At 45.1% G+C, this 23,821-nt stretch overlaps 1 protein-coding gene across 2 annotated transcripts in view; it reads left to right on the top strand.

The window, feature by feature from the left end:
- The window catches only part of DST (dystonin), a 1,569,532-nt gene that overhangs the window by 1,432,439 nt on the left and 113,272 nt on the right, over window positions 1–23,821 (top strand). For both annotated transcript variants that reach the window (XM_078647976.1, XM_078647975.1), the window contains 5 exons: window positions 2,996–3,151; window positions 5,208–5,414; window positions 6,238–6,357; window positions 8,330–8,499; window positions 10,170–10,329. In XM_078647976.1, coding sequence (XP_078504102.1) covers window positions 2,996–3,151; window positions 5,208–5,414; window positions 6,238–6,357; window positions 8,330–8,499; window positions 10,170–10,329 — 813 coding nt within the window. The remainder of the gene's footprint in view (window positions 1–2,995; window positions 3,152–5,207; window positions 5,415–6,237; window positions 6,358–8,329; window positions 8,500–10,169; window positions 10,330–23,821) is intronic.

Here is a 23,821-nt window from a genome sequence, read left to right as displayed (position 1 = left end):
TCTTCTATAATTGTCAAACCTTCGGATAAAGGAGGAAATATTGTGTTACAGACCTCTAATGCGTATAATAAAGAGGCTTTACGGCAACTCGATATAAAAGTCATATGTAAGGGTTAAGAGAGACGTGTATATCAAGAGCATTGTGGAATGTCATGACATGCTTAAGAAGTGGTACGAGAAGGGGATGTTAGAAACTGAAGAATATTTATTCTTAAGAAAGCTTAATCCAGTAATACCATGTTTTTATCATCTCCCAAAAGTGCACAGAAATGCTCTCTTACCTCCTGGCAGGCCAATAGTTTCCTCCCAAGGCAGCCTGTCAGAACATATTTCTATCTATATTGACCATTTTTTGTCCAGCTTTGTAGTCAAACTGCGATCATATACTAAAGACATGAAGGATTTCTTGAATCAGTTAAGCAGAATAACTTGGAGGGAAGGAGATTTGATGATTGTGATGGACATCACAAGCTTATATACCAGCATAGCTCATGAACAGGGATTGGAGGCAATACAGTTTTTTTTAAGAATAGGGCACTGAAATACTCGGACCACAATACCATGTTGTTAGAATTTCTGAGTTTTTGTCTATATAATAACATCTTTCTATACCAGGATCAGCACTTTAAACAAGTGTCTGGGACGGCGATGGGAACCTGCTTCGCCCCCAGCTACGCGAATTTATTCGTGAGCTGGTGGGAGGAGCAGGTAGCCTGGGCCGGGGACAAGAGCCCGTGGACAGATAAGATTGTCACCTGGCACAGATATATAGACGATCTCTTCCTAATTTGGAGGGGAACTACAGAAACAGCCCGAGAATATGTGCAAATGCTTAACAATAACGAATTGAATCTGGAGTTTACTGCTGAGATGAGTGAGAACTCGGTAAATTTTCTGGATTTAGAAGTTATTGTGATTGATAACAAAATTTGCACCAAACTGTATCGTAAGCCAACGGCAGGTAATTCTATCTTGCATGCCCGGAGCGGCCATCCCCTGAGGCTCATTAATAGCATCCCTTACGGGGAACTTCTCCGTTTAAAGAGAAACAACACTAGGGAAATTGACTTCTCAAAAGCTGCTGAAGAAAGTATTAAGAGGTTTCAAGTGAGAGGTTATGGGAAACAGAACCTGGAAGGAGCTCTCCAAAGAGTGAATTTGTTAGAAAGGAATAAACTCCTTGAAACCAATACTAAAACAAAGGACGATAAAGGTCGTTTTCGGATGATAACAACCTTTTCGAAGGATGCTAATAAACTGAGAACTGTGTTCAGGAAACATTGGGGCCTCCTCCAAATGGATTCGGTCATCGGAATGGATATTCCAAAGGCACCCCTGTTAACCTTCAGGAGAGCTAGGGCCCTGAGGGACGCACTTACTAGCAGTTACTCTAGGAAAAAAGCTCCCAAGGGTTTTAAAAAGGATGTCAAAGGTTTTCATCCCTGTGGAAAATGCAAAGCGTGCGTGGGGAGCAAAAAAGTCCTTACTTATGCAGTTCCAGGGGTCAAAAGACCTAAAGAAATAAAGAGATTTGTTACATGCACTACCCCCTATACAGTGTACTGCTTAAATTGCCCGTGTGGGCTGAAATATATTGTCAGCACAATACATCAAACTAAGGTACGGGTATTGGAACATGCAAGAGCTATTCAGAATGGGGATTTAACATACCCAGTAGCACGCCACTTTAAAACGCACCACAAAGGTGACAGGAATCTTTTAACCTTCTTCATCCTAGATCATGTACCACTTAACCCCAGAGGGGGGGATAGGCTAATGAGCCTTAGAAGGTTAGAATCAAGATACATAATAGACATTCAAACCAAGACTCCTAAAGGTCTAAATTCGCATGAGGAACTGGCTGTACATTTGGGGGATTGAACTGACGCTGCGTTTAAGTAACTGACTCTTATTAGAGACATCGAGAGAGATATAAACTGTTTATGAATTTCATGTTGATTATTTCTCAGGTACTAAGTATGTATGTAGGGTGGAAAAGTATTCGCTATGGGTAACTGTTTTATTGGTGTTTATATTTTGTATACACTTATGCAGCATTAAGGATAGACATGTATGTGTGGTTGTATTTGCTCAATTAGCATAAGCCCATCTGTGGGCTTGATAAGGTTGACAAGTAACTGCCCATCCATGGGCTAAAAGTTATGTTGAGCGAATTGTATAGTATTTATACTGGCTTAATTTATGCAACAGACACATTACAATATGGCGGCCGTGGACACGGCAGATTTGTCCTTCCTTGATGTTGTTGTATTGCTATAGACATAAAAAATGGCCGTTTTGGCGGCGCCATGTTACCATCGAGAAAGGCGTCAGCCGAAACGCGTCTGGACACCGTGAGTCTCTAAATAAAATCTATTGAGACTCGCCACCACGAGTGCTTTTCTTTGTATTGGAATGGAGCGAAGAATGGAGCAGTCATTGATGCGGGGGGCACCACCCGCTTAAAAGCACCTGCACGGCAGTGCACGGAACTGGTGCAATATTGGGAGCTGTGATATATATATATATATATATATATATATATATATATATAGATAAATATATATATATATATCAGTTTCCAAATCGCTCTCGCCTTCCTAGTGCTTAGACGTTTCCCAAAACAGAGCACAAACTCCACTTTTCTTGCAGTTTGAATTTTATTTTACCCTTTCCTTAATAGATACATATAGAGAGAGATAAGTATGTGAATATATAATTTGAGTGTGTGCATATTTGTATATTTTCTTTTAAGTACATACCTGTTTGTACCAAAATTAATCTAAGATGTAATGACTCCCGATGTCTAGCCTGCAATGTAAAGAAGGCCTACTGTTATAGAGCTTCACTCTGATGTATTTCATGCTGATTCTGCCTTGTGTGTCTTAAGCAAAAACCTTCCTCTGTAGAGAATAGTGTGGCGCCCTGCACTAGGGTTGAAGTACTTACAGTATTTCAGTCTCAACAATTGATATTCCATATTCTGTATTTGCAGACAAAACTGGAAGAGGCTTTCACTTTAGCCACAGATTTCCACAATTCTCTTCAGGATTTCATCAACTGGCTGACACAGGCGGAGCAAACTCTCACTATGGTTTCCCCAGCAAGTCTCATTTTGGACACAGTCCTGTTTCAGATCGATGAGCACAAGGTTGGTTTGGAGATAATATTTCAGTATATTTGATTGCAGTAGTCCTTGTTACTTTTGAGCTTGCTTTAGTGTGGGTTGCAGACTGGTCTTAAAATTAGGAAAGCTACCTACAGATTGCTGTTCCCAGTATCATGAGGGAAAACAACAGACTATTTTTGAATTTCTGTTAAGATACACCTTTCAGGAAATCAGATGCTTTCAATTCTATTGCTCATAAAAAAACTCCGATTTACACTCTGCACTGAATTGTAATGCATTTTCTAATTGTTATGTTTTTTTTCTTTTCCCAGCCTTACCCATTCCATAATAGTAGGCCCCTACAAACATGCCCTTGCTATTCAGCATTCAAAACCTTAGCTCTAGATTAGCCTGAGGTTTTACTCTGGATAGAACTTTTTGAGCTCTCATTATGTGCAGAGTATGTAACGAGCCTTTCTGAAAACCTCCTTTAAAACCATTCCCCCCGAGAAAACTATGCACTTTCAACGTGTTTTTCTTTGTCGTTCACTGTGCCATTCGAATAAGTTGTTCTATTCGGGATTTGCGACTGCTGCCTTTCTTTCATATGAATTGTCTGTTTTTAAGAACAAAATACTAGAATCTTTGTCGGTTAAAATTGTATTTTCATTTTTTAGAGATTGTCATTTTGTTTTTGAGGTCCTGGGCATGCTAGCCTTGAACGGCAAATAAAATATAAAATATAGCATTTAGATGATTTGTGTTAATTTAAATTAGCTCAATGAAAATATGAAGAGTCTGTTTAAAAAGTCACCCATATGAAAATATAAGCTAGTGAGGTAGTTCATTCGACAGATTCATTCACTACTGAAATCTGGTTGTAACCGAACATTTTTTTTGGCCCTATTCACAAAGGTAACTTCGGTCATAAAAGTAGCTTTATAGCCAAAACTAATTTTTTTGCACCTCCTAGGAATTCAAAAATAGATTCCTGGCAGGCGGGATTGCATTTAATTATGTGGATTTCCCCACATAGGAATGTGCAGTAGAAAATTCTACCCAACGCGTTCCAAAAAGTGGACTGTCTTGTAAGTTTGGGAAAACCCATAAGCATGTACATTTGCGGGCATCCCCAGATTAACTTTTATTCTTTTCTACTCTGGAAGTGCATGGAGATATTCTGCAGCCAGGGGCTTCACCAACTCCCCTTTCAGAGTTTAAAGGAGAACGGATCAACCACAGGTTATAGGGGAAGGGTGTTTTCCACTGTAAAAATAGAAAATGTTGATTTTCATAAGCATCTCTCGTTATCCTGAGTGTAGAATAGGAGCAGTTAGTAAAAGTCACATGACATCCCCATAGATACCCTAGAAAAGCTGTCTGGTGTAGTTTTCCAAGCGTACCTCTTTGAATGTTTCTTAATAGAAAATAAATAAATAAATTACGGTCAAGTCCGGGCTCGAGTCGGGGTACCACGCAGGTGGAACGCGTCCCCCCACTTATTTTATCCGGGGACGCTGTCCCCCCTGCCAAACAGCTGGACTTCACTCTTTGGCCTCTCTGAGACAAGGAGCTCAGAGCTCACAGCACGCTGCTCACGCGCTGACTTCTCAGATGCAATCGCATCTAAGGGGTGAACGAGGGGAGGCAATGAGCCCGATGGTGCAAGGCACCTTACGTGACGTCACTTCGTGTCGTGACGTCACTTCCGGTGACAGCGTCCCCCACTTCTTTTTTCATGGCTTGTGCCCTGGGTCAAGTGGACATGAAAAGCTCCATCCGTTCTTTTACTAGTTTTTTCTTGAATAGGGCACCTAGTGTAAAATCCCTGTAGGGCCCTTAAGCCTCACATCCTTCCAAGTGTGATAGGATAACAAGCTTTGAGTACATTAAAGACAAAGAACTATTTAATTGTTTGCCTTGTGACAAATCAGTCTGTAAAATATTTTGTATACATTTATGATTGAAGTGGAGCATGACATCTCCCAGGAGCTTATTAAATGATGTTTCTTTGTTTCGAGTTAGAAGAACGCTGTACATTGTTAAGTGTTTACGTGACAACATGAGCTAATGTGTAGTGTTTGCTTTTCTTTGGAAGGTTTTTGTGACAGAAGTGAATTCACATCGTGATCAGATCATGCAGCTGGATAAAACTGGAACCCACTTGAAGTATTTCAGCCAGAAGCAGGACGTCGTGCTCATCAAGAACCTCCTGATCAGCGTCCAGAGTAGATGGGAAAATGTCGTTCAGCGCTCTGTGGAGAGAGGGCGGGCCTTGGACGATGCAAGGAAGCGAGCCAAACAGGTATTCTCACAGCTGAGTCACTCAGATCTCACTCTGGTAGACCTGCTGAAGTCTGGGTTGAATGAAAGCTAGAGTGACTGTGAGGGTATGCCAGTTCATAGCACAGCCCTGATCCTCAGTGCTTCTTCTGGCCTCAGATACCTCAATGTTACTTAGGAAGCCAAACATCTGCACTGTCAATTGCAGTCTTTGAAGGAAACAAACATACATATGTTAACATCTAATGCAGCAAGGAGCAGTACACCGGCAGTATGTAACCTACAGCAGTACCAGGCATTGTTACAGGTAGATGAAGAGATATTTACGTGCCTTCCATACCTACTTCAGATTAGAACATCCGAAGAAGAAAAATGTCTGACTTTTTTACAGTAGTGTCAGATCTTAAAATGACTCAATTACAGCAGATTGCCACATGCAGTGTAGTCACAAGTATTTTATAGATATAGTGTACAAGGCAAACATTACACACATTCATCCCATTGATTACAGGAAATGTCATTGTAAGGTCAAAGATGGGGATACAAAGCAATACCGAAGGAGACACAGATCCCAAATTTGCACAAATTGTGAGTTGAAGAGTTAAACTCACATTTATGAACTGGGCGACACACATGCATGATGCAGTGACATTGCATGTGACTGTGGCACTGTAAGATGGTCAGGCAGCGCAGGGTGGGGACCACAGTGCTCCACTGCCAGAGTCCCACATGCTGATCATTACCTCTGTAGAGTGTGTCACTGAGATACTCTAAATCCGCTAAGTGCATGTGCTGCGCGGCGTGGTCACCTCTCATCAGTAATCGAAGACTGCTTTCTTTTACAGTTCCATGAAGCCTTCACTAAACTGACGGAATGGTTGGATGAATCCGAGAATTCTCTGGATTCAGAGCTTGAAATTGCCAATGATCCAGACAAGCTTAAGGCCCAACTCGCAACACATAAGGTAAGCTTGTGGCTGATGAGATCCAGAACCCCCCAGTGCCCTGCTGGGAAGCTGCATCACAGCACTCTTTCATCCCGTGGAAGGAGCTAGATTTATGTCCTCTGAAGGGATAACAACATATTAAAGTGCTGGCATGCCTCCAAGTTCTAAAACCGGGGGTGAGATTTCTCCCTCTGACTACCATTCATCATGGGAAAACGAGATCAGCAGGGAGAGAGACACATGCTGAAATATGGTGTAGAGTTTAACAAAATATACTGACCTGCAGCCTACGAGGTGAAATGACTCAATAGAGTCATGACGCGTTTCCCAAGAGGCATTTCCCACGTCACCAATGTGTCGCACATTCCAGAACGCTTTACCACACTTGCACTTTCTTTTATAGGTTTTGGTTAGAGGTAGATTTTTTCTTTTTTGCCCAAACTTCTGTCCTGCTTGCCCCCTTCCTTAATAATGCAGTTCAATAAATAATTACTGATGGTATACTGTAAGCTGGGCTTACAGTTCCATGCATCTGGGACACTATTTTGGCCTTTGACCTTGCAACTTAAATTGGGTTTGTATGATCCCCTGTCCAAGCATGTGATCACTTCTCTGTATGGAGCAGTATAGTCTGGTATAAAATACAAATAAAAGGATAGCATCTTAAATTTGAGAACATTGGAATGTTGATAGCTCCACTGGAGACAAAGGAGTAGCTCTAGGCTGACAATGGCTGGTATAAGTCTTTTGCTCCAGCATTCCAATGTTTGTCTTTATGTTTCTCCCTTTTTAATTTAGAACATTGTACCCTAAGTGGATGGCATTCTGCCTTGAGCTATACCAGTTGCTAAAGGGCTTCTCCCTCGTTATAGACCCTTGCCTGCAGTTTGGGCCTATAACTGGGGTTCAGGGATTTTAACAACCACTATAGCCCTCAGCAGCAGTCTTTAAGGCTATGTTATACACTGCCTGCTCAGAAAGCGTTTGCCGCAGCGTTTGAAATAAATGTAGGTTTAATAACGAGAAACACTTTGTAATCGCTGTGGTTTTAAGTTTGAAAAAGCTACAAATTATCCCTCACTTCCAGATTCTCTTAGCAGGTGTGTTCTACTGTAGACTTTGTGATGTTTCTTTTGGGTGGCAGCTAGGTCAGAATTCTAGGAGTTATGGCAAGGCTGCATGAGCAAATCATTAAAACTACCTGCAAATCTATTAAGTGACCTGTAAGCTACTACCCATCCTAGTATTGTGGTCGTTAATTTACAACATACATGCCTCCATAGAGAGCCAGGGACTGCCAAAATATGTATGGTGAATTAGAACAATTAGCTTTAAATATGGTTGCGCCGCATTGGCAGTAATGTTTGGGTAAGCGCAGACTTCAATTACCTTTTTCACCCAAGACCTACTGAAAGTATGATGGAGCACATCTTGCCCTTTGATAATTAATTTAATGAAAACAAATATTAAAGGCGACATTTACTTACAGTTGTGCCTAGCCTTTGCCAAGGGCTTTTATCCTGCTGGACACATGCCCCCTTTCACACTTGGCTCAACTTAAGGAAGCCCTTGTATCCTCTCCCCACAACTGTCACATCACTTTACTGCTGAGTGTTTGGGGGTGCTCACTTCTCATACAGATTTCTCACCAAATGACAACAAAGCCCTCTTGCAAAAATTATTTAGAGATCCATATATGTTTAATTGAGTTTAGCTATTTACCCTTAAGATCTTTTACTAAGTCTTGCATTTTACCACTTAACAGACCTGAATGAAATACACTGGAGGATTGAGTCAGAGAAGATATAGGGAAAGTGTATGTTAGACCCTATCCTTTTGGTGCTCCATGCATGGAAGGAAGTCTGACCACCGAGTTAGTGTCTTACAAGTAAACACGGCTACTAACATCAATACAGCAGGCATGAGGAGTAACACGGACAACTTCAAACTGAAATTTTAAGCTTTGTCTGGGTTTCATGTTTCTTTACAGGAATTTCAAAAAACACTTGGAGCAAAGCATTCTGTGTATGACACCACCATCAGAAGTGGGCGTTCTCTGAAAGAAAAATCATCGCTTGCGGATGACAGTCTGAAGCTTGACCATATGCTGAGTGAGATCAGAGACAAATGGGACACTGTTTGTGGCAAATCTGTGGAAAGGTAAAATAGATGTGCAGAAATACAACTGTAGCATCGTTATGAGGGTCTCAAATAATAGCACTGAATGGTGTGTGTGTGTGTGTGCGTGCGTGCATGTATGTGAGAGTGCATGTATGTGTGAGTGCGTGCACGCTCACACTTGGTAACACAAACCATATAAAAATGCAGTGCGCTCTAAGGCAAGAGTGCAACCAGAAGGCAACTCTTTCAGTCGTTTAATGCCAATTACGAGGTTGTTCTTCCAAGGCTCGGGATTATCATTTGTCCATGTTTTTACACGTGTTTCCCGAAAATGCATTGATAAGCAGGCTTCAGTATTATTGTGCATACTTGGATGTTTTCTGAAGGGAACACTTAATATAAAGTATGAAGATAACTTTTGACGTCACTGGTTATATATTCACACCTCTGGAGTTTCAGTGATCCTAATCCTTCTGCCATACAATCACCTGTTCACCAGCCCTTTGTTCCCCATACCACAGATGTACTTCAACACCTACTGTCTCAGCTTCTGTCCAAAGCACCATTGTAATTAAAAAAGGAGTCGGCGTACTTAGTCACACCTGAAGGTTATATTCCTTTTCATTAGTGGTATAGAATATAAAGCCACTATTAGTTATCGAATAATGACATTGTTGATCATAGACCTGGAAAAAGTCAGTGTTTATTCTGAACGCACAAGTGCATCTGCACTATTTGCACTATAGAGAAAGATGAAAATAAATATTCGGTCATTAGAGTATTTGTCATGGTAGTCTCTGAAGTTGTTTCAAAATGTTATTCTTAATGGCTTAATTTTTCGAACCAGAAATTAGCCAGCCTGGTTAAAAATAGACAAGTAATTTATATGGATCTCAAATTGGCCATCTGAATATTATGGTTACAGTATGGAAATGTGCATGATTGCCTGAGAAGATAAAATTAGATTGACTGCCTCTTCATTTGTCTGGAGATGTAATACTTCCATGACATAGGCAACATATCGTTATTTGTGATTCCACGGCTATACACTTAGTGACACTTCTGGACTGATATTATATTAACTCTTACTAAGAAGAGGATTGCGAGTCGGAACAGTGAAGATATGATAAAAACAGGTCATATCAGTAGTTTAGAAATATGTTTCCAGCTAAAGGTGCTGGATAATTTAACAGCCTGCTTCTGACCCTACACCCTGACTCCACCGCTATTTACAAGTCTCTTAGAAATTCTGACTTCTTCCAAGAACTCTTCCACACTGAGGCTTGGACATAACAGATTATGTCATCGTGTTTACGGTTATATTTTCACTGCTTATTAAAAATGATCAGCCTATCATTCGAATTACAGTCTTGCACAGTTCCAGCATATACTTATCACCAAAAAAGAATTTTCAATATGGTGATACCCACAAATGTCAAAATGATTGAGGTCATCAACAATATTGCCATCGTCAAACCCAGCCAAGGTGATCATTTGGTCTACGGCTGTAACACTTACTTTCGAGATTGGTCACTGGTTCCCCAACTGTGTGCTTAAAATTCCCACAATCTTTAGAGAATTTAGGTTTTTCCAGAGTGCAGCATAAAAACATTGGCTTGTCCACACAGCATTGTTATTGAATATGTAATTGAGCCAGTTTTGTGGTATTCTGATTGTGGCTGACAGATTACATTTTTGTTTTCCATCAGGCAAAATAAACTGGAGGAGGCACTGCTGTTTTCGGGGCAGTTTACGGATGCCCTGCAGGCACTTATTGACTGGCTGTACAGAGTTGAACCGCAGCTGGCAGAAGATCAGCCGGTGCATGGAGACATGGATCTAGTGATGAACTTGATTGACAATCACAAAGTAATGCATTGAAAACATTTTAAGACTTGTCAATTGACATGGTTTTTATTTTACTTATCTTTGGATTTATACAGCTTGTTAATATGGTTTCTTTCACAGTTCTTAGATTTGTAAAATTGCAAAAGTTCATAAAATTGAACATAGTATTTGTGAATGGGCTTAAGCCTCAAAGTACACATGGCTTTGAGTCAGAGGTGTCCCGTCATGGACCAGGCAGCTGAAGCCCAGTATTTTAGAGGTTCGCTACATCTGAGGTTTTTATTAGGTCTCGGCCTAGCGTTACACTGCGCAGCAGTGTTCGCGCAGCCGCGATTTAATGTAAACACAGTATATGGGGGCTTGAACCTGCCCCTCTTCTCCATTGGCTGGCTTCCTAAATGGAGGACAGCCATTGGAGGAGAGGGGCGTCACTCCGTACAAGCCCCGTCTTTTTCGGATTCGGGTCGTGTTTTTTGCAGTTTTTAAGTCTGTGACGTCATCCGTCACTCAACCGCAAAAAACACACCCCCGAATGCGAAAATGGCGCTGCTTTCCTGACGCCATTTCTGCCCGACATCCGCTGGAAGAAGTAGAGAAGCTGCCGAGTCCTCCGGTGAGTACTCTTTGCTGTCCTGCCCCCCTCGTTCGTTGTGCTTGCTGTCCTGCTGCCTCGTTCGTTGTGCTTGCTGTCCTGCCCCCCTCGTTCGTTGTGCTTGCTGTCCTGCCCCTCCTCGTTCGTTGTGCTGCCCCCCTTCATTCGTTGTGCTTGCTGTCCTGCTCCCTCGTTCGTTGTGCTGCCCCCCTCGTTCATTGTGCTTGCTGTCCTGCTCCCTCGTTCGTTGTGCTCCCCCCACCCTCGTTCATTGTGCTGCCCCCCTCGTTCGTTGTTCTTGCTGTCCTGCTCCCTCGTTCATTGTGCTGCCCCCCCTTGTTTGTTGTGCTTGCTGTCCTGCCCCCTCGTTCGTTGTGCTGCCCCCCTCGTTCGTTGTGCTTGCTGTCCTGCCCCCTCGTTCGTTGTGCTGCCCCTCCTCGTTTGTTGTGCTTGCTGTCATGCCCCCTCGTTTCTTGTGCTTGTTGTCCTGCCCCCTCGTTGCTTGTGCTTGCTGTCCTGCCCCCTCGTTGCTTGTGTTAGCTGTCCTGCCCCCTCGTTGGTTACACTTGCTGTCCTGCCACCCCCTCATTGGTTGTGCTTGCTCTCCTGCCCCCCCCCGTTGGTTGTGCTTGCTGTCCTGCCCCCTCGTTGCTTGTGCTTGCTCTGCTGCCCCCCCATCGTTGGTTGTGCTTGCTCCCCCCCCTCGTTGGTTGTGCTTGCTCTCCTGCCCCCCCCTCGTTGGTTGTGCTTGCTCTCCTGCCCCCCCTCGTTGGTTGTGCTTGCTCTCCTGCCCCCCCATTGGTTGTGCTTGCTCTCCTGCCCCTGCCCCCTCGTAGCTTATGCTTGCTTTCCTGCCCCTGCCCGCTCGTTGCTTGTGCTTGCTCTCCTGCCCTTTCCCCCTCGTTGCTTGTGCTTGCTCTCCTGCCCCTGCCCCCTCGTTGCTTGTGCTTGCTGTCCTGCCCCCTCGTTGATTGTGCTTGTTTTGATACTGCTGTCCCTGCACATACACCTTTTTTATTACACATCTGTTTGTGCCTGAAGGAGGAATCTTGACTGTCCTTGCATTGACATCTGCTTGGCTTGAGTGGTGGCCTATTATATTCTGCATGGTTCACTTGCGGTTTCTTCTTGATACAGAACTGCATGGCCCCATCTGCATGTTAAATAGACCGGAAAACTTATGAGTGAGGGCAATTATGAATTTATTTAGCATGCATTAGCATTGGTGTCCCTAAACTCATCATCTCCTCTAAATGACGAGAAGCCAAAGCCCGGGTGTTCTGTTTTCCATACGTTGTGCCTCGCTTACCAAGGTCTTTCAATATTTTTATTCTATTTAAGTAAAATAATGTCCGGTGTCCAATGGTTCATTAATTCCCTAAATCTGAAGTCAAAATACTTCCTCTTTGCGTGGCAAGGTGATTGTATAGTGCTATTGTGAAGAGCGTTAAAATACTGTTCCATTTGGTGAAACAAGTGTAGAACCAAAGTGCTATTGGCAGGATGAACCTGGAGACCTACTTCTGATGTAGAAATCATTCCATTAACTGAGTAAACAAGAATATCAGCATGGTTCCTTTGCAAAGATAATTTGATGCTTGATATCAAGGATGGATGCCAGACAATATGACTGCAAAGCAAAATGACCACCTCCTGCCAATGTAAGGCACATAGCCAACGTAAGTAGAAACCCAAGAAGACTTCGGGTGCACAAGTATAAGAGTCACGGAACGCCTTAATTAAATAAAGGCCAAAATACCAGACCAGATATCAATTCGGGGAATAATTAAGGATGATATGGTGCCATCATAAGGAGCAACTTAAGCTGATGTGGGGCCTATTGGGGGAAGAACCTTAAAAAGGATGTTACCAGTGTTAAGAAGGGCGTTGCCGTGGGTGCAAGTATGCTTTGGCTCTATGGTGGATGCGGATAGTTCTGTGCATTACTGTGGGGATTAGTATGGATTTTGAAAGTGGGCCAGTTTGTGAACTAGTGTCCTTAAGACTTTGTGAGTGACAACCTGTCTTTCAAGTTCAGTGTGCTTGATATTAATATCACTTTTCTTTCTAACTACATATAGTGTTGGGCCAGTGTTGGGCTCTGTGTGTGTGTGTTGGGCTCTCTGTGTGTGTCCATTTCGAAAGGGCAGTGATAGTAGCGAGGAAGCGCTGTATTAGGTTAAAGCGTGCTGCGCTTTAGTGCAATTACAAGCTGCATAACGCTATTTAGTTTTAAACGCCCGTTTTTGTCTCAATAATTTATTTTTAGTTACCTTATCCCCTGTTTTTAAAAATCCATTACCTGCACTATAATTGTGGAATACCCACCGCTCTTTGCGGGTCCTTCTCCTTGCCTCCCGGATTCCGACTTTGGCGGCCATATTGGGGGTAAGCACACGGTCTAGTTGTCATAAGGACGCCAGACCTCCTATAAAAGGTGGGCATGCAAACGCGCAGCGGGTCCGCGCAGCGGGTACGCGCAGCGGGTCCGCTGTCATTACGCCGGAGTTACGCCAGAGTTCAGCCCGTCTGTGCCCGTCCGGGCCCAGTCGGGCTCAGGGCTAGATACGCTGGCAGTTTTTCCTGAGGTCGTTATTAGATACACTAGAAATGATCTTATATCATTACGACCTTCGATCGATGCGCCCTGCAACTATATTCATAACATAGATATACCTCTCGTGTCGTGCAGGCAGTGCATTAAGGGCCAGAGAGTTAAGGGAAATAAGGCCCTACTAATGGCTCTGCTGAACTGTAGATCCCTTCCTAGCCACTCAATTGAAATCAATTCCCTTGTTCGAGATCATGAGCTGGATATCCTGTTTTTATCAGAAACCTGGACTACGTGGCTTTTTATTCAGTAGCCGTTCTCTCTTGAACTCCTGGCTCACTGCTCTTTTAGTCTTTCATTTGGTGTTATGTTATTATGTTGCAGCTGTCTTTTGCCTTCTCCAATAAAAGCGCCGGGACACTCTTTTTGAGTAGCCGTGCGCTATAGAAATGAACTAATAACATAACATAACATAACATAACGTCTAGTTCGGGCCCAGATATGGTGCAAGCAGTCCCCCCTGGCTATCTAATATACCACCTAGATAGGCCTATTGGGCGTGGAGGTGGTATTGCTACTATCTATAGGGACACGTTTGTTTGCAGAGCCCAGGACGGGGGGTTTGCGACTGTGAGAGCTGTCAATTCTCACTACGGATGTCATCCACGACCTCCATATCAGGCCTCTTAGTGTATCGCCCACCGGGGTGTGTAGGCAAATTCGCCAGTTCATTGATGGAAACCGTTACGTTTTTGGCATCGTCAACTGCCAACTTTGTGGCGCTTGGAGATTTTAATCTACATTTCGACGACCCTGCCGACACACTGGCTGTTGACCTGCAGGGTGATTTGAAAGCTTTCGACATGAGGCTAATTAACTCAGGGGCCACGCATTGTAAGGGTCACCTACTTGACCCAGTTTTCTCGAACATGGCCCGTATTAAAGCCCTGACTCCTTTGGCTTTACCTTGGTCAGACCATTTTCTGGTTCCCTTCAACTGGCAGTACGATTTAACGGAGGTAACCATCCATAGGACCTACTCTGTTGACAGGCCTTGGTCCAGGTTACCGGTAGAGCGCTGGACTGCTAATCTGGATGCTACCTGTCCATGCCCGGTGTCGAACCCGCTAGTTGCAGATGTGAACCTGGAAGGTTGGCTGACCAGATCCCTGGACGCCATTCTCACTAAGAAGAGAATGCCGAAGAGGGAGAAGAGAGTAGGCTCAGCCCCTTGGTATACTCAGAGGTTAAGAACTCTTAGGAAAGGCTGCAAGAGGCTAGAGCGGACTTGGAGGAAAGATTGGGGTGAGGCAACCCGGAAAGAGTATCGTACGGCTATCAGGGGATATAAAGCCGCGCTCCGGGACGCCAAAGCCAAGTTCTTTGAGGAGAGAATTGGCAATTCGGCTAATTCCGCCAGAGAGTCCTTTAAGGTCTTTAGAGACCTCTTAAAAACTCCTGAACCGTCAGTGAACCACGAGAGTCCTCGAAAGAAATGTAAGGAACTGGCCAACTATTTTTACACGAAAGTAGAAAACATCGTGAGTTCCTTACCACGACCAGCCCAGGAATTAGTTATAGGCAAACAGCGGGGTGATGTCGAAATCGAGCTGGACATCTTTGGCCCAGTGACCACGGACGATGTTCTCAAGGTGCTAGGGGTCATCAAAAGCGGCTCACCTAGGGATCCTGTCCCGATGAAATATCTCAAGCAGATAGCAACTACTATTGCCGCACCAGTAACAGATCTCATTAACGCGTCCTTTGCGCAGGGGGTGGTTCCACCCAGCTGGAAAAAAGCGGTAGTAAAGGCCCTTCTGAAAAAGCCTTGTCTAGATCCATCTGACCTGGCTAATTTTAGACCGATTTCCTTGCTGCCCGGGCTTGGTAAGATCGCGGAGAGACTGGTGAACAGGCGATTGTCTCAATTCTTGGAGTCTAATGGCTTGCTGCGGAATTCCCAAACAGGATTCAGGCCGGGCCAAGGCACTGATACGGCCCTTCTGGCAGTCGTGGAAGAAGCCAGGAGCGTTTTGGATTCAGGAGGATCGGTGGCAGTGATCCTCCTGGACCTCAGTGCGGCTTTTGACACCGTAAACCACCAGGTGCTGCTCCAGCGACTGTCAGAGGTAGGCTTGACTGGAACGGCCTTAAAGTGGCTTGCGTCTTTTCTGAACCATCGAACCTACCAAGTCTGGGAAGGTAGTGCACAATCAGCCCCTATCCCCCTACAATGTGGTGTGCCTCAGGGCTCCTCCCTGAGCCCCACATTGTTTAATGTTTATATGGCACCGTTTGAGGATGTGGTGGCACCATTTGGCATCAAAATGATCAGCTATGCTGATGATACCCAGCTGGTGGTGGCCCTCTCCCAATTGGTGAATCAACCGGACCTATTGCACTCTTGCTTGTCCAAGGTGCACACATGGATGGGCAATTCAGCATTAAAACTGAATGGCTCTAAAACAGAGATAATGCTGCTGGGACACTCTGGGCGTTCTTTTCCGCCTGGCAGCTGGCCGAGTTGCCTTGGCGATCCTCCAAGCCCCAAAAAAGAGATTAAAAGCCTAGGTTTGTGGCTGGAACAAGACCTGTCTTTTAAGACCCACGCAAAAAAAACTGCCGGAGTCTGCTTTGGTCTGCTCCGATCTGCACGTAAGATCTTACCTCTCCTACCTCCGGCCTCCAGGAAACTTCTTATCCAAGGACTAATTGTCTCGAGGTTGGATTATAGCAATGTGATTTTTTTGGGCGCTCCGGAAGCGACGCTCAATAAACTCCAACAAGTGCAGAATGCAGCAGCAAGGCTGCTGATGAATATTCCAAGGAGACAGTCAGTAAAACCGGCATTAAGAGCGCTGCATTGGCTTCCGGTACGGGAGAGGATAACATTTAAATCGCTCTGTACGGCTCATAAAATCCTTCGGGGGAAGGGACCTCCCATCTTGGGTAATATGGTGCTCCCTTACAAGGCTACCAGAGCCCTGCGCTCTGACCACAAATTTTTGTTACAAGTGGCCAGAGTGAAGAGAGCACGGACGGGTGGTAGAAGATTCTCTGTGAACGCAGCCAATTTATGGAATGCGCTGCCTTTGAATTTACGCACAGAGACTTGTACCATTCGGTTCCGGAAGTTACTCAAGACGCACCTGTTCCCCGCTTAATACTGTCTTCCTTGTTCTACACCCTTGAGTCATGGACACGCTGGGATGCCCAGGGTAACCGCGCGCTATACAAGATTCCAAATAATAATAATAATAATGGGATGTATGTCATTACCACGCATGCTTTTACAACGCATGCCTTTACCACGCAACTTTCACAACTCAAGTCGTTACAACGACTTGCGTTGGGGGGTGCTGGATAGTGAATAGTTTAATTTACTATTCCAACTCCAGTCCCCGTGGATAGTTATGTTATGTTATGTTATGTTAACTGACACTTGTAACGCGCACTGACACCGGAGGTTTCCTGGCGCTGCATGACAGAGTAAGTAAATGAGTGTAAGGCCAGAGGAGGAAGAATTAGCCTAGGGATGGGAAGAGGTGAGTTTTGAGCAGTTTCCTGAATTGAAGCAGAGTTAGGCTGGACTTGATGGTGAGAGGAAGAGAGTTCCAGAGGGCGGGGGCTAAATGAGTGAACCGACGACCGCCGAATTTCTTGGTTTTGATTTTAGGAGAGGCTAACAAATGAAGATGGGCAGATCGAAGGTTGCGCGTAGGGCGGTGTGGGGTGATGAGTGTGTTCAGAAAAACCGGACTGGTGCAATGGAGGGCTTTGAACGTAAGACAGCCAAGTTTGAAGGCCGCCCTTTGTTCCATTGGCAGCCAGTGGAGTCTGTGAAACATGGGTTTAGCCGATTGCCACTTGGGAATTTTGTAAATGAGGCGGGCCGCCTGGTTCTGTACTATCGGGAGGCGGCGAAGCAGAGATTGAGGAAGTCCACAGTACAGAGAGTTGGAAAAATCCAATCTGGATATAACCAGCGAAAGAATAACCTGGACCAGTGCGGCGTGAGGCAGTAAGTGGCTGACTTTGCGGATTTTCCGAAGTTGGTACATACAGGAGGAAGTCACAGCGCTTACTTGGGCTTTGAGAGAGAGCTCGCCGTCAATGATCACACCCAGACTTTTTACAGATTTGGCCGGAACTGGGGGAGAGCCCAGCTCCGCAGGCCAAAATTGCGGGCCCCAGTGGGTAGGGCTAGATCCAGGGAGAAGAAGCTCTGTTTTCCCAGGATTTAATTTAAGTTGCTTGTGGTTCATCCACTGTTGGATGTGAATCATGACGGTGTGAAAGTTGTTGATGGCATTCGAGGAATTGAGTGGGAAGACAATTTGCAAGTCGTCCGCATAATTATACACTGTGATGTTCCATGGCTGAAGAGAGTGGATCAAGGGCCGGAGGTAAAGGTTGAACAGTAGTGGCGAGAGGGAAGAACCTTGGGGGACTCCCCAGGACGTGGGGGTTTTGTCTGCAGTATATGGGCCAAGGCGGACGGCTTGTGTTCTTCCAGACAGGAAGGACTCCGTCCATTTGAGGGCAGAGCCCTGGATGCCTGCCTGTTCGACACGGTGGAGCAAGATGTTATGGTCCACCGTGTCGAACGCGGCCGACAGATCTAGCAGAACGAGGGCTTGAGGGATCCCTGCGTCGGCGTTCCTTCTCAGTGTATCAAGAACAGCTAAGATGACGGCCTCGGTAGAATGACCCGGCCGAAAACCGGCCTGATTGGGCTCGAGGTGGCCGGATGTCTCGATGAAGTTTGAAAGACATTGGGTGACATGGGCTTCTATTAGTTTGGAAAAGTAGGGCAAAAGGGAGATGGGACGATAGTTAGAGGATATCAGGGGGTCCGTGCCAGGTTTCTTGAGGAGGGGCAATAGAATAGCCTCCTTAAACGATCTAGGGACAATTCCGCTGCTGAGGGAGCCATTCAGCAGGGGTAGGATACAATCAGGTAGATTGAGGCAGATGTCCCGTAAGACCGAAGGGGGGCAGCAATCTCTCGGGGAGCCCGATTTAACCCGGGTCGCGAGTTCCGCTAGTGTATTGGAATTGAGAGTGGGGAATTGAGTAAAGGATAGTGGATTGTTGGGGGAAATATCCAAGGGTAGAGTTTGGGGGATAGGGGGTAACGAGTCCTTGATTTGCATAATTTTTTCAGTGAAGAAAAGATTGAGGGTATCACAAGTCGCTTGCGTGGGAGTCTGAACTTGAAGGGTTCTGTCGTCTGTGGTTAACTCATTCATAATTTTAAAAGCCTCCTTAGATTTATTGTCAGCTGACGACAGTCTATGAGAGAAATGCTCCGACTTGGCTAAGGTGATAGCAGCTTTATATGCTCTGCGTGCAGCAATATACAGCAGTCTGACTGGGTCGGAGTCATCGCGTCTCCAGAGCCGTTCTTGCTGGCGCACTATCAACTTATGCTGCTTAAGGATGTCAGAAAACCATCTATGGGAGTTGTTGTGTCTGGTACAAGGACATTTAGTGAGGGGAGCAAATTGGTCGCTGGCCGACTCAAGCCAAGAACTAATGTCATCTTCCATTGCGTCAATGTTGGCTGGGGTGGTGGTGATTGGGCGGCTGTTGGCCAAGGTGGTAAGAAAGCCTTGGGAGTCATATTATCTCCATTTGCATGATAGGCCACCCGCCATCGAGGGGGCAGGAATCCTGCCAGCGACGGTGATGGTGGTGTCTACAAGGTGATGATCTGACCAAAGACAAGGGGAAATAGATGGGTGAGATAGAGCTAGATTATAGGTCCATATCTGATCGAGAATGTGGCCTTTAATATGGATTGGTAAGGAGACTTGTTGGGACAGGGTCAGACTGCTAAGAGCTTCAAAAAGTTCTGCGGCATGTGAGCCGACCTTGGCATCATTAAATCAATAATTAAGATCGCCGAAGAGGGCGAAGCTAGAGTGCAGTGTGAGCAGATTGGACAGCTGTTCACTCATGATGGTAGAGAAAGATGGCATAGGGTATGGGAGCCGATAAAGGAGTAGGAGCGTGAGGGCGCCAGCATCAGTTTTTAAACTAAAGAGCAGGTTGTCAACCTCGGGGAGAGTGAGGGAAGACGAGGAGATAACATCAAGGTGCTTTGATATAATGGCCGCTACCCCTCCCCCCGGCCGATCCCCAGGACGGTCGGCGTGAAGAATGTAGTAATCGGGGGGGAGGGCCGCTTTTGGATAGTCAATTAACTATTCCCTATCATAGGGCGCCCCCCAGCGCAAGTCGCTGTAACGACTTCCGTTGTAAAAGTTGCGTGGTAAACGCTGTTCCCCGTGTGTGTGTATTGGGCTCTGTGTGTGTGTTGGGCTCTGTGTGTGTAGCTTTTTTTGTAGGCGGGTCTGTGTGAGGGTGGCTCTGTGTGTGTTTAGGTGGGTCTGTGTGAGGGTGGCTCTGTGTGTGTGTAGGTGGCTCTGTGTTTGTGTGGGTGGCTCTATGTGAATGGCTCTATGTGAATGGCTCTGTGTGGGTGGCTCTGTGTGGGTGGCTCTGTATGTGTGTGTGGGTGGCTTTGTGTGTGTGCTCTGTGCGTGGGTGCAAATGCAGTAGGTCTCGCATTTGCGAGAGATTAAGCTATTGGCATTGTAAATGACAATGCCATTTATTTATGTTTTAAAAACATAAATAAAAATAATGTCATGAGCAATGCCAATAGCTCTAACTTTAACAATGCCGAGACCATTGCATTGTAAATGCTTGTTTATCTTTCTTTGTGCTCCAACAATCAATACTGGTTTTGACTAAGGTAGTGCATCAGAGGTTATCCTTTGTCTGTTTTCAAATTCTTTAAAATAACAAATTGTCTCAATCCACCACTGTCTTGGGTTTAGTAGTTCAGAGTTCATATTTATGAGACAGCAGATAGCTGTAATTCCCAGAAGCCACACACCTGAAGCCTCTCTGCATCACTGAAAACCCATCAAACAGTTGGCCCTTTACACATTAAACAGGGCTGAGTACTTCAAAGTGAAGAAATGTGCCCATGCCTGCTCTTCAGCACATGGAACAGCTCATGGGACCTCAGTTTATCAGAATAATACTCTCACTCCTGCTCCAAAGTCTCCATACTTCTATCTGTCCCTCTGGTTCATTCTCAAATGAAATTTTAACAAAGGAAGGAGAGAGAGAGACTATATGGATTCGTTCTCCCTGGGTAACGTTTACAAAACAAGAGGAATCCATAAAATTAAGGGTTGACGATGTCCCTACTGTGGTTGGGAGCACGTCTGGTGTTTTTAGGTACCCCTCACACACCAACAGGCCCCTTGGTGTCATGCTTCATCATCGAGGTCATCGTATCCCTCTACGGGATACGGCGTGCTGCGACCAGCGAATACGCGGGAGCACTCTTATGTCTATGTGTGGTGTATAGTGAGGGTTATTTAATCATATAGTGAGTGAGTGTGGTGGTGGGGTCGGGATAGTGAGTGGAAATTTAAAAAGGACCTGACTCGTGGGTGGACTCAAAAACTTTAATGGTTCCCCGAGTTGGTACTATTAAAAAAAGGTTGTAAGAGGATGAGCGTAGTATTATGTGCGCTGCCTCTGGGTGTGTGTCAACATGTTTCGATGTAAAAACATCTTCTTCAGGACAGGGTTACACAAAATCCCCACCTTACTCACGTTTTTCTAATTTGTGTATATACAAAAAAGTGATATTTATTAGTGAAGGTCTATTATTGTACCTAAACTTTAGCCGCTATTTTGCAGACCTGTAGAGAGAAAGGATAAAAAAAAATTCTGGTAGTCCTTGCTTTCAAAAAAGACCATGGGTTAAATACATCCGTGGTATTGGTCATGCAGAAAAAGTGCGGTTTTTTATAAAAATGTTGTTGAAAACAAACATGGCACGAAGTGTTAATTCTACACAACTATTTTTAGCGTGCCTATTGTGAAAAATACTATTTCCAAAATATTCGAAAAATATTCGAAAAAAGAGGACACATACAAAACGAACACACATACAACATAAAGCACACACTCTAGAAACGGGCCATGTTTGGTGCCACCCGTATTTTGCAAAGGTGGTAAGGTAACTGTGCTGTAAACAGTGAGCCAGCTAAAACATACTGTAAAAATGGGAGTTCAATGCTCCATGAGACCGTGTCTAACGCAGGGGTTACCCGGGCTTCCTTGCTGCCTGTGAACATGAAAAAAGGAAAAGATATATACATCCTGCTGTTTATGCTGATTGGTACTTACAATGCCGTCTGGAAATGTCCGTTTCATTCAGTTACTCACGGGTCTATGAGGAGAATCCCTCTTCGCTGCCCCTTACGCCGGCTCCGTCGTATCTAAGAATGTGTCTTAGACGAGCCTTTTTATGTGCTGGGTACACGCCCAGGTTTATCTTAATTAGTGGCCGGTGCGTGAGTATTTAGTCAATTACTCGCCGTGGAGCCCATATTTGGTCTACCGGTGATCAGCCTGTTGATTGCCGGGCGGCCGCGCGATTGTCTTACGCGCATGCGCATAACGGAGGCCTCACCGTGTCCCACGAGAGGGTGCGGCTCTGTCTCTGCGCATGCGCAATGCCTCAAAACCCGCGATGCGATGTTGCTGATGCTCTAAGAGGCTTGCTGTTTACAACGTGAGAGTCCGTCTCCGTTGAGCGCATGCGCATTGCAAAAAACCGGAAGAATTGATTTCAAACCCTTCGATTCACCAATTTATATTAAAAATATTAAAGTGGGACAGCATTTCGGCCCCTGTTATTAAATCCTGTTCTCTGCATGCTCATTTCATCCCGCTCATGTTCCTTCATTTTGCATGTCAGGCAAGCAAGGTGTAGGTAGTTTACTGCACGGTCCCTGGATGGATTATTTTTAGAGGTGTCTCAATGTACATTCAGTTTCTTAATTGCCCCCAAGGTATATCATCGTTGAGGCCTGATATGTGGGTCCCCAGACGGAACACCCAACGCTGTTCCTTCTCAAAAAGGCCATGTTCTGAAGGTAACTGTTCAATGATGGTCCAGTGGATGTCATTGACACAGTGTCCCATCTCCAGGAAGTGGTTGGCCATTTTGGTGGTGCTTTTTTTACACCGTATATTGCTCTTATGTTCATTGAGTCTCGTTTTTATTGCTCTCGTTGTCATGCCAATGTATTCCAAACGGCAGGGGCATGTAATCATGTAGACAACGTTTTTGCTGTTGCAGTTGGTCAACCTCCTCTGGTCCCATTTTGTGCCATTGGAGAAGGTAAGTTGTGTGCTCCTTTTTGTCAGGTGACAGCTGGCACAGTTGCCACATGGGAAATGACCCTGTGTCCCATGTATAGAAGATTGGTGTTGTGGAGAAGATCTGGGGCGTGTATGTACAAGGATATCCTTTAAGTTCCTCCCGCGTCTGTGGGAGAACATTGGTTTTTCTATCTCCAGCTCACCGCAATTCAGGATGCGCCAATGTTTGTTCACTATTTTGGACACCTCATTTGAATGGGTGTTAAATGTGGTGATACATATTGGCCTGGTCGGTTTCTCATTGGTTACCACCTTGTTTTTGTGACACAGGGTCATTTCCCATGTGGCAACTGTGCCAGCTGTCACCTGACAAAAAGGAGCACACAACTTACCTTCTCCAATGGCACAAAATGGGACCAGAGGAGGTTGACCAACTGCAACAGCAAAAACGTTGTCTACATGATTACATGCCCCTGCCGTTTGGAATACATTGGCATGACAACGAGAGCAATAAAAACGAGACTTAATGAACATAAGAGCAATATACGGTGTAAAAAAAGCACCACCAAAATGGCCAACCACTTCCTGGAGATGGGACACTGTGTCAATGACATCCACTGGACCATCATTGAACAGTTACCTTCAGAACATGGCCTTTTTGAGAAGGAACAGCGTTGGGTGTTCCGTCTGGGGACCCACATATCAGGCCTCAACGATGATATACCTTGGGGGCAATTAAGAAACTGAATGTACATTGAGACACCTCTAAAAATAATCCATCCAGGGACCGTGCAGTAAACTACCTACACCTTGCTTGCCTGACATGCAAAATGAAGGAACATGAGCGGGATGAAATGAGCATGCAGAGAACAGGATTTAATAACAGGGGCCGAAATGCTGCCCCACTTTAATATTTTTAATATAAATTGGTGAATCGAAGGGTTTGAAATCAATTCTTCCGGTTTTTTGCAATGCGCATGCGCTCAACGGAGACGGACTCTCACGTTGTAAACAGCAAGCCTCTTAGAGCATCAGCAACATCGCATCGCGGGTTTTGAGGCATTGCGCATGCGCAGAGACAGAGCCGCACCCTCTCGTGGGACACGGTGAGGCCTCCGTTATGCGCATGCGCGTAAGACAATCGCGCGGCCGCCCGGCAATCAACAGGC

The sequence above is a fragment of the Lissotriton helveticus genome, chromosome 6, assembly GCF_964261635.1.
Source record: "Lissotriton helveticus chromosome 6, aLisHel1.1, whole genome shotgun sequence".
In the NCBI taxonomy this organism is placed as follows: Eukaryota; Metazoa; Chordata; class Amphibia; order Caudata; family Salamandridae; genus Lissotriton; species Lissotriton helveticus.
This window is presented reverse-complemented; position numbering and strand designations above follow the sequence as displayed.